The 12269-nt window shown below is 36.8% G+C and overlaps 1 protein-coding gene across 6 annotated transcripts in view; it reads right to left on the reverse strand.

The window, feature by feature from the left end:
* The window catches only part of LOC117996763 (uncharacterized), a 441299-nt gene that overhangs the window by 34706 nt on the left and 394324 nt on the right, over positions 1–12269 (reverse strand). For all 6 annotated transcript variants that reach the window (XM_069509391.1, XM_069509392.1, XM_034984922.2 and 3 more), the window contains one exon: positions 4259–4349. In XM_069509391.1, coding sequence (XP_069365492.1) covers positions 4259–4349 — 91 coding nt within the window. The remainder of the gene's footprint in view (positions 1–4258; positions 4350–12269) is intronic.

The raw sequence follows: 12269 nt of genomic DNA on the forward strand, positions 1-12269 counted from the left end.
TTGAACAAACTGATTTAATGGATTTAAATGATATTTACGCACCTGTGGCAAAGTTGTCAACTTTCAGGTTATTTACTGCAGTAGCAACTCAGTGTAAATTACCTATATATCAAATGGATGTTACAGGGGCTTTTCTATATGGGGAAATTGATGATAAAGTGTTTATTAAGTTACCTGATGGGGCTTTCAGTGGGGATAAAAACATTGTTAAGCTAAATAAGTCTTTATATGGCCTTAAAAAGTCACCTAAAAGTTGGAATGAAAAATTTAATTCAATTATTACTAAAATAGGATTTAAGAGATCACAGTGTGACTCATGCTTATATACAAAGTGTGATAGCAAAGATAAAATGTATGTTCTTCTGTATGTAGATGATTTGTTGATTTTTGGAAGTAATGAAAAACAAATATCGGATTTTAAGTTATTGTTAAGTAAAGAATTTAGCATGAAAGACTTAGGTTTAGTGTCAGACTTTCTAGGTATTAATGTTAAGCAAAATTTAGACTCAGGTATTACCGAATTAAATCAAAAACGTTATTTAGAAAGTGTATTAAGAAAATTTAACATGCAGGATTGTAAACCAATATCAACCCCCATTGATCAAAACTTTAATTCAAAAATATTGGAAAATAAAGAGTGTGGTGATAAAACTATTGAAAATCAGTGTAGACAGATAATAGGTAGTTTAATGTATGCAGTCTTAGGAACCAGGCCAGATCTATGTATATCAATTTCTATACTTTCTAGGTTCCAAAATTGTGCAAGTGATGCCCTTTTAAGTGCTTTAAGGCGTGTCTTGAGATATGTAAAATATACTTTAAATTATAAGTTAGTATATAAATGTAATGATGTGTCATTGATAGGGTACTGTGATGCTGACTGGGGAGGAGACTTGCAAGATAGAAAATCCACTACCGGTTATTGTTTTATGTATTCAAATTGCTTAATATCATGGTGTTCTAAGAAACAAAGTTCAGTAAGTCTCTCTTCTACAGAATCAGAATACATAGCGTTAAGCATGGCAGCAAGCGAAGCATGCTGGTTGCAAAACTTGTGTCAGGACTTTGATATTCATACTGATAAGATAACAATGTATTGTGATAATCAGTCTGCCATAACAGTTGCAAGCACCACATGTGTAAAACGGCTGAAACATATAGATATAAGGTATCATTATATAAGGGAACTTGTTAATAAAGGTAGAATTTGTTTGAAATATGTAAAAACTCAAGATCAGGTGGCTGATATGTTTACAAAAGCATTGTGTAAAGATTTGTTACATAAATTTTCATGTATGTGTGGTATATGTCCATCCGATATGTACATATGTGATTATTAAAGATACCTAAATATTTAATAAAGTAAGCATTGAAGGGGAGTGTTAAAATATAGGTAGCAATGCATACTTTATAGTCTATGTCCCTTTTCAACAAACCTGACCATAGATTAATAGAAGATACCAAAAACGTAGTTATTATAATATACTCTTGTCAAAAACCTTAATAAAATGTTGTAACAGTAGTTTGATTATTTTGGGAAATAAATGTAATGCAGATGTGATACGAGTTTCTCTTACATTAATAGTCTCTCAACAAGTTCAAAGTTTTCATAAAATGTAAACTAATTGAAAAATCCTATTACAATGTAAAGGATTATTTAAATGATAAGCAAGCTTGGGAATGAGTTGCTTAACGACTTTGTGATAGTTCTAATAAGTTTCAATAATTTTGTAAAGTGGTGATAATAAAAAGAATACCCGGCTGAGTTTGTTGTGGGCTCTTCTCAGACCTGGGCGCGTTTGGAACCCTCGTAGCTTTAGTTTTAAGTTTGCGTAATAATTATCACCACTATATCTTACAAATCTAACACCATACCAGACCATCAATACGAGTAATTTATTACCTATTTTGAATAAATCATTTGACTTTGACTTTGACTTTGATGCACTAGATAAACCTGATAAAACACAGTAAAAGTGCAGCAAACTATAAGTATACCTAGACTAAACTTATTCTTATAAATAAATTTTTCAAATTTTTTTGATTCGTTCAGATGTATTTCAAAATGGTTGAACGTATAATTTCTATGAGTTTAATTTTTAAAACTAAGCACTTTGTTAAATACTACCTTTGGCCCGCGACTTCGTCCGCGATACATTATTGATTTGTATACTACATATAACACTCGAGTATAATTTGGCTATCTATATCGGTGAAAGAATTTTTGAAATCGTAGGTACTCAACCGATTTTTCGATTACCTCCTATATCCAAAATATACCTCTTTAAAATATTATTATAGTCTCTATAGAAGTATAAATAAAAATATATTTTAACCCAGACAGAAAATGTACCAGGGAATGAATCATTAAAAACGTGAAAGTCAAAATGAAAGCGAAAGTTTGCAAAGGAGCACTCAATTTCCGAGATATATTAATCAGCTTTGTCACCAACCAAAAACATTGCCAAAGCACCACTTACCACAAGAAAGACCCTCGCGCCACTAATTACGCAAAAAACATCTCATCCCCCTTTCAAACACACTCCGCCGTTCATAATCCCTCAAAGAACGTCCAGTTTATGACCGAACCAAACTTAATAGACCCCTTCACCCCCGGCTAAAGTACCTCTACTATTACAAATTGAGGGGTAATCTTGTATTCCCTTAGGTCTGGCTATTCTGGCCCGGGTGCGGTACTTTCGTAAATTAATTCCTCTATCTGCAGGGGCAGCTATAAGCCATAATCCAAAAATGATCGGCTGTCCCCTTGCAGCGCGATAAATGCTCTTTAATGTCGCTAAATGGCCGAAATGAGAAGAACCTGATTATAACGATGTTTTTGTTGTATCACCTAATGGAGATAGAGTAAGTATACAACTAAAATTACTAACCAACGTGGCTGACACTGATTGGATGCAAAAGGTTGAAGACATAAAGTAGCATAACCTTAAAGCAGCTTATATCCAATATATCCAACAGTGGATATATAATGGCTGATAACGACGGATATTATAACACAAATCTTATCTTCTAAGTATCTATGTATTGTGTGGATGTTAGGCCCTTCTTGCATTACGATACTTACATACGACTAGTATCCTACGCGAGTTTCGAAGATGAGTCGCTGTAGAAAATGTGTAAATATGTTGCAGATTCAGATAGAAGAGCGGTAGCTTAGAAAGAAATTCATCTGTATCATTTATTAAAATGAATTGAATGGAGGGTTCGACTTTTATGCGATTGTTTCATATTACTAAATGGCCATGTGGTGTGGTTATGCCAGTTACAGTGACTAAGTTACCCAAAAACTTTAAGTTCAAACTAAGTAAACTGATTCAGTCGAGAATTGGATCAGGGAAAGGGTACAGAGAATACCGCTGAGGTCGTCATAATGTAAACACTCTGTATATATAACTAGATGATGCCCGCGACTTCGTCCGCGTGGATTTAGGTTTTTTTAAATCCCGTGGGAACTCTTCAATTTTCCGGGATAAAAAGCCTATGTCCTTCCCCGGGATATAAGCTAACTCTGTACTAAATTTCATTCGAATCGGTTGAAGGGTTGGGCCGTGAAAAGCTAGCAGACAGACAGACAGACACACTTTCGCATTTATAATATTAGTATGGATATGGATATTGCTTACATATCTACACCAGACAGATTTAATTCATTAAGCGCAGACTCCCGGTCTACGTTTGAATCGAAATATTTGTCTTTTTGAACTTTTTCAACTTAAAAATAAATAAAAAGCGCGCAACAGCAGAGTGGCATATTACTTTATTTTGCTGAGAGCAAAAGTGCCGGATGCACAGTTTAGTTGCAATTTCAATTTAACCCGTGCCAGGATTGTGTACCAACCGTGAACAAAGTACCTGATACACGCTTGCTTAACTAAGTGGATAGGCACAGAGTAGAGGAACAGTTAGACTAAACGGGCAGCCAATAAAACAAGCAGAAATTAAATGAAACGGGATATGAAAATAACTTTAAAGTCGAAATCCCGTTCTCTCTGCTGAGTTGTATGCGGAAAGGCCTGAGAACCTACCGCATTATTATGTCAAGAAATCTCCTACCATTATGTGATTAGTCTAAATGCACAGGGGTCAATTTATCAACCGTCGCGGACGATTCCATTGACAAGTTAAGATTCGGATCGTGGAGGTTTGAACAGGTAGATTTATTCAAACGCTTGTCACGTAAGCCATCACTATGGTCTCTGATGCAAATAACAGAGAAAACTTGAAGATATAAGCTTACCTCCAGCGCAGAGGAAAGCGAGGCCTTCTCCTGCTTCAGAGTTTCCACGCGGCTTTTGTGTTGTAGCAGCGAGCGCACCGTGTCCTCCATCCTGCAACAAACGGTAAACTAACTTATTGACTATTCACTAGGTTGCATAACATTCTAACGGGATCAGTGAAAATCAGCGTTGGGGTAGATACAGTACCCGGCCAAAAGTGATGAACATCGATCTTTAGGAGGAGACAGCAGATTTGTAGAGCATTGTCTCGGTCGTTGAGACCGACAAAACGTCATATGGGTATGAGTGACAGCGACGGAACTCTACACTGCGCGTCGGCCCGCCACGCACTTGGCCGGTTCTTTTTAATTTTGTTCACAGACTGCTTTGTTGCAATCAGACTTGCTGGCAAGTGATGATGCTACCTAAGATGGAGCACGCTTGCATAGAATAGTTTCAAGTTAGTTATATACTAATACAAAATAGTTAAAAGTATGCTCCTAAAAAAAGCATATTATACAGTCGCAGACTATGTAAACGATAAAAAAGCTTGGATTTGACTCGCTCCAGCAATGCACGGGGCTGCAATGGCTTGTATAGTACGGTATAATAACATTGTAAATTGAAAAATTAAAAAGAGCAACCGCCGAGTTTCTTGCTGGTTCTTCTCGGTAGGAACGGCATTCCGAACCAGTGGTAAATTAAAACTACCTGACTATTCATAAGTTTACATGAATAAAAAACATTCTATTCTATTCTATTCAACGATTTTCAAAAATTAAATAATTTTGCCACAATTTTCTACCACACAGAACAATGGCTTTATTGTGGGTTTCAGTAATTCTTTGCGAGTAGGTACAATTCATAATAAGTTGTTAATCCCGAGTGATAACAGTAAGCACCTCCAAACAAAACAAAAGGTGCTCTCCTAAAGCGTAGTTCATTATGCGAATGGATCCAACTCGCGAAGTATAATCTCTGGAAAAGATTTGCATTGAGACTTTCAGACTGGGAAAGAGCGTTCAGGAAAGTGTTCTGGGGAAATAAGACGATTTATAATACGATTAATTGTTTTACTTTAAAGAAAGAAAAATAAATAAATACATATGTCTGACTCTGGTGGGAGGCTTCAGCCGTGGTTAGCTACCACCCTATCGGCACCGCCAAGCGACTTAGAGTTACGGTACGATAAGGATGCCATGTAGAATCCAAATGGCACCATACATTCAAAGCCGAGCTGCCAAGCGATTACGATACTATGCCCTGCAGAAACCAAAGGGGGTATTGGTTTAATAAAAACTGCCATACCCCTTCCAGGTTAGCCCACTTCCATCTTAGACTGCATCATTACTTTCCACCAGGTGATATTGCAGTCACGGGCTAACTTGTATTTGAATAAAATAAAAAAACATTTTCGTATAACAAAGTTCCACAATAATTGATTTAAAACTTATTAACACTTTAACGGCGAAAGAAAACATCTCGAGGAACCTTCAATCTGCATACCTGAGAGTTCTCCATAATGCTCTCAAATGTGTGTGAAGTCTGCCAATCGGCCGCACTTGGTCAACCTGGTAGATTATAGCCAAGCCTTATTTGAAAGGAGATCCGTGCTCAGTGATGAGCTGGCGATGGGATGTTGGTGATAATGACGATGATGATGGACTACGACCTAAAAATCTCATACTGAGAGGACACCGGTTTTCAGTAGTTTTATGACGATATGGGTTGAGATGATGTTAACTTTTTACCGTACCGTTCTGACATATTATGCTGAGTAGCACAATTTGTCCTAAGGGAAATACTTATATAAATAGGTACATTTTATTTGATTATTTCAAAGGTACACTTGAGGTTGTGCTACGCCAGAAGAAGCATAGAAGATAAACATACAGTACGCAGCAGAAAATATTGTACATCGACCTTTAGAAGGAGATAGCGGATTTGTAGAGCATTGTCGTTGAGACCGACAAAACGTCATATAGGTAGGTGACAGAGACAACGCTCTACAAAGCCGAAATGTCATTCCAAAGGCCGATGTACATTATTTTCTGCTGCGTACTTGTAGACAGATGTAGGTACCTAACTATGAAATCTTTATTTGATTGCATCATGATTCACCATAAGAATTTCTCTTATTACTAAGAAGCTTTTCACTCCACTCTACAAAGGAAGATATTTCTCTGAAACAAAAGCTCCCGAATTATCATTCTACCCTCTTTTAATTATTAATACACCGTTGAAAGGAGATTAAAGTATTAAAGAAAATGTAACGGAGTTTCGAATGGCGGTCAGACGTACTTTGATACTGTTATTGCAATTTAGTCCGTAATAAAATGAGGTTTAAGTTAATGATTGTGTATACTTTCAACAATGAAGATATTAAATAAGTTAAACGGGTTATATTTCGGATGAGTACGGAGGAATTACTTTAAATTTTATGAAGTAAAATAAGTCTACCAGAAAATCGTAATGCCAAGATTTAGGCTACTAGTGCGAGAGTGCACGAAATAGATGCATATATCAGTCTAAAAAACCGGCCAAGTGCGAGTCAGGCTCGCGCAACGAGGGTAATTCCGTACTACAGTCGTATTTTTTCGACATTTTGCACGATAATTCAAAAACTATGATACATAAAAATAAATAAAATCTGTTTTAGAATGCACAGGTCAAGACCTTTCATATGATACCCCACTTGATATAGTTATCTTACTTTGAAAATTGGAAACACTAATTATTATTAGTCCATGACTACAATTTAATTTTTTTGTGTGATGAAACTACAAATTCACGGTTTTCAGATTTCTGCCCGAATGTCAGCTATAAGATCTACCTATCTGCCAAATTTCATGATTCTAGGTCAACAGGAAGTACCCTGTAGGTTTCTTGACAGACCAACAGACAGACAGCCAGACAACAAAGTGATCCTATAAGGGTTCCGTTTTTTCCTTTTGCGATACGGAACCTTAACAATGCAAGTAATGTCAGTAAGTAGTACCTAGTATAATTTAAAGACTTTCTTTGATTTACGATCACGATAATATTGAAAATTAACGCTAACCTTATAGAGCAAGTTTTTACTTCAAATCTTCCACTGGAGGCTTGAAATTGCGCCGTTCAGGCATTCGCACATTACCGCGTATTTCCCTTGTGGAAAATCTAGAATAAAATGCTACTCCGGGTCGATCACCGGAGTTTTGGCGTCGGGGCTTATTGCAATGTAACTTAATGTTTTTTTTTACTAGGAGCATTTTTAGGGTTCCGTACCTCAAAAGGCAAAACGGAACCCTTATAGGATCACTTTGTTGTCTGTCTGTCTGTCTGTCTGTCCATATGTCGGTCTGTCAAGAAACCTACAGGGTACTACTTCCCGTTGACCTAGAATTATTAAAGTTGGCAGTTAGGTAGATCTTATAAGTTGTAACAGACATTAGGGGAAAAATTTAAAAACCGTGAATTTGAGGTTATACTACAAGAAAAAAATTAAAATGTGTTCATGAACAAATATTGCTATTTTCAACTTTCAAAGTAAGATTACTATACGAAGTGGGGTATCATATGAAAGGGCTTTACTTGTACATTCTAAAACAGATTTTTATTTATTTTTAGGCATAATAGTTTTTGATTTATCGCGCAAAATGTAGATAACATACGATTGTAGCACGGAACCCTCTGTGCGCGAGTTTGACTCGCACTTGACCGGTTTTTGTTCTGCTTTTCTACAGGCAGTGTTTTACGAGCTTCAGTCACGGCAAGGTATCGACCGCGCCGCGTTGTTGTTTTGATGATCTGGATACTTTTTGATGTTGTTATCAATTTTATGAATTAACTGACTAAACAAACTTGAGACATCTTTGGCTTAGCAACTAGTAGACATAAAAATAAAATTTGTTTACCAGCTCAAAGATTGGCTTTATATACATACGAAGAATGTGTACTGTACGGCAACACGTATCCATAACCCCGTCACAAAGCTATGGAATGAACCCTGACATCTTTCGAACGTTATTTATTTAATTTTTTACTACATAAAAACTATTATAGTGTTGATGACTTTTTTAATGACAAATTTTAAATAATGCATAGAAATAGACATTTGAATTATTAATAACTTTGACATGATGACATAACAATATTTTAAGACGGTGAAATGAGATGCTGGGTTCAATTAATTTTGCACGCCATGCTTGGCAGGATATGTGACTAATTACATAATTTTCAAGACCACATGTAAATAATATACATGTACTTACCATATCTGAGCAAAATAAATAAATGATTATGATTATGATTAGACCGTGCGTTATATAGGCACGCAACGCAACCCTAACTTTTTGGAGTTATGCGCGTTCTAAGCAATTCAATATAGCCTCAATAGCTCAACGGTTAGAGGAGAGGACTGAAAATCGTTGAAAAATGAAAAGGTTACCGGTTCAAACCCCACCCGTTGCACTACTGTCGTACCTACTCATAAGTCATAGCACAAGCTTAACGCTTAGTTGGAGGGGGAAAGGCATATTATTCATCATTGGCTGATATTCTTTTGAAAAAAAAATAGCACATGCTGAAAAACATCATGCGGAAACCGGCATGCCTGAGATTTCTCCATAATGTTCTCAATGGTGTGTGAAGTCTGCATATCTGGACCAACGTAGCATGCTAAGTGGTGGCCCGGCGATGGGTTGATCATGATGATGATGATGATAGTTTAAATCCATAATTTATTCAAGGAAATTTAAAATAAAATTTTATTAAAGTACTTTTAAGTTGAGGTAATGCCCACATGAAAACTTATTTATAGAAGCAAAAAAAAATTACAAACATTTCAAACACGAAAATGAAAAACGTATTAAAAAGTACCCAACGTTCAAAAGCGAATTAATTATCTAAAATCGCATTCATAATCCTGCACCACACGTGTATTGTAAATCTGGCAACACCGGGCACAGTTACCCCCTTTACTCTTTCCCCCTAACCCCTTTACCCCACTGCCGACAAATTACCGCGCACCCTTGACCAGATGAGCGTCGTAAATCTTCTCCATTGAGCCTCAGTCTGGATTTAGGATCATTTGTGATAAGCCTGTATCGATCGCCGTATAGGTAACTCTAAAATATCTAGATATATTTAAAACAAAGATATTTTAAAACCCTAGATAAGCAAAGCTCATAGAATTGCACCCGAAAAATCTAAATATATAAAAGGAAAAGGTGACCGACTGACTGACTGATCCATCAACGCACAGCTCAAACTACTTGACGGATCGGGCTGTTTGGCATGCAGATAGCTATTATGACGTAGGCATCCGCTAAGAAAGGATTTTTGAAAATTCCTTCGTTTACGTTTGAAAAACATAGAAGATTGCTCGTTTTTTTCTGTTATTCCTTGATTTTTAACTGTGAGTGTTATTAACTAATCTTACCTTCATAGGTAGGTGCACTCATTGACATAAACAGGCAGGCTTAATTTAGGATCTCATTTCGTGCATTCACGGTCGAGGGCGCGGTGTTTTTGAGAAATAGCATGTGCAATTAGTGTGATATTTTAGGGGAGTATTGTACTTTGAAGTAACATGTAGTTACACATCAGTACCCTTATTATAAATGCGAAAGTGTATTTGTTTGTTGGTTTGTTGGTTTGTCCTTTAATCACGTCGCAACGGTGCAACGGATTAACGTGATTTTTTGTATAGATATAGGTAGTTAAAGACATGGAAAGTGACATAAGCTACTTTATATCCCGGAAAATCCATACTAATATTATAAATGCGAAAGTGTTTCTGTCTGTCTGTCTGCTAGCTTTTAGCGGCCCATCCGTTCAACCGCTTTTGACAAAGTTTGGTATAGAGATAGCTTGGATCCCGGGGAAGGACATAGGCTACTTTTTATCCCGGAAAACCAAAGAGTTCCTATGGGATTTATAAAAACCTAAATCCACGCGGATGAAGTCGCGGGCATCATCTGGTTATATATACAGAGAGAAAGATGATTTTAAAGACCTAAATCCACGTGAATATGTCACGGGCATCAGCTAGTAATTAATATATTATGTTCTCGTAATAACTTTTAGCTATAAGCTGTGATAGCCTAGGTAAGGACGTCCGCCTTCTAATCGGAGGTCGGGGGTTCGATCCCGGGCACGCGCCTCTAACTTTTCGGAGTTATGTGCGTTTTAATTAATTAAATATAATTTAACTTTATATTATAATTTAGCTTTAACGGTGAAGGAAAACATCGTGAGGAAACTCCATAATGTTCTCAAAGGTGTGTGAAGTCTACCAACCCGCACATGGCCAGCGTGGTAGACTATGGCCAAAACCCTTCTCACTCTGAGAGGAGACCCGTGCTCTGTAGTGAGCCGGTGATGGGTTGATTATGATGATGATGAATAACTTATAGGTATGTCGCAATCAATAAAGTTGGAGCCATGAATCACCGAGCAGGCGGCAAGTTGGAAGCTCATTTGGAGCTGTCAAAGCGCAGTCATTACGGGTCGCGTGAAAGGACTCGCGTGTGTTCGCCGAAATTCGAAAATGTACTCTGTTGCCGGCAATTTACTATTGCCGTATGAAAATTGCACCTGAAAACTTACATGAATACCCATATGAGTTGTGAACGTTCTACGTATCTAAACCTAAAGCATTATATCTACGTACTAGAAGAGGTAGAGTACGCGGCCGAAAGTAATGTACATCGGCCTTTAGAATGACATTTCGGCTTTGTAGAGCGTTGTGTCTGTCACTCATACCTATATGACGTTTTGTCGGTCTCAACGACAGAGACGGTGCTCTTCAAATCCGATATCTCCATTTAAAGGTCGATGTACATTACTTTCCGCCGTGTACTTTTTCTCTTGCACAGCAATTAAATATCACTTGCTTTAACGGTGAGGAAACATCGTGAGGAAACCTTCACGCCTGAGAGTGCTCTATATTATGTTCTCAAAGGTTCGTGAAGTCTGCCAATCCGCACTTAGCTTACGTGCTGGACTATGCCCAAACCATTTTGATTCTGAGAGTTGACCCGCGCTCAGTAGTGTCTTACTATTTCATTGTGCACGCCATTTACTATTGTGCACATTAATTTAGAAAACTAATTGTATTGTTAATAGAGAAGAAATGAAGTAAATCAGTACCCTTATTATAAATACGAAAGTATGTTTGTTTGTTGGTTTATTGGTTTGTTGGTTTGTCCTTCAATCATGTCACAACGGTGCAACGGATTAACGTGATTTTACGCATGGGTATAGATAAGACCTGGAGAGTAACATAAGCTACTTACGGGATACATCCCGGAAAATCAAAGAGTTCCCACGAGATTTTTAAAAAACCTAATTCCACGCGAAAGAAGTCGCGGGTATCCGCTAGTATATAATAATTAATTAGCCTTTCGGCAAACACTACGGTAAGCTAAGCCTACTCTGGTTTCACAGTGTATATTTAACCTTTAACCTTTTAACATACAAGGCATAGGGCCGGTTGTTTCAAACCATTGGTCTTCGTAAGATACGTTCGTTAAAATTTAACAGACGTAGACGAACTTTAACATCTGTTAATTTAAGTGCGTTGCTTCATTGTACAAAAAACTGTTCGTCATTGTTAATTTGGTTGCGAAACTAACCCTAAAAATTAACTTACTTCTCCGTATCCTTTTTTTATTTCATTTTAAGTATATTAAATTATATACATAGTTATTAATATTGCTACTTCGCATTTTAAACACTTTTTCTTTCTTACAAATTCTCTTTCATCTTCAAAAAAACTACCATTAAAAGCTTTGAATTAAATTGATTCCATTATAATTTGTAAATAAAATATTCCGTTTGTAAGAAGTATGAAGTTACGAACTGATTTGACGATCACTAATGGCGCCAGCACTAGTTAACGTAAACGTAACTTTTTAACGAACGATAGCGCTAATAGATGCTGAATCAACGCTTTTACTTTACTTACGTTCGTTAGCGCCATATTTAAAGGTTACGTGTCCGTCAAAGTTTGTTGAAACAACCGGCCCTTAAACACACATGTTAAGC

This window comes from Maniola hyperantus, chromosome 3 (assembly GCF_902806685.2).
Source record: "Maniola hyperantus chromosome 3, iAphHyp1.2, whole genome shotgun sequence".
NCBI classification, from domain to species: Eukaryota; Metazoa; Arthropoda; class Insecta; order Lepidoptera; family Nymphalidae; genus Maniola; species Maniola hyperantus.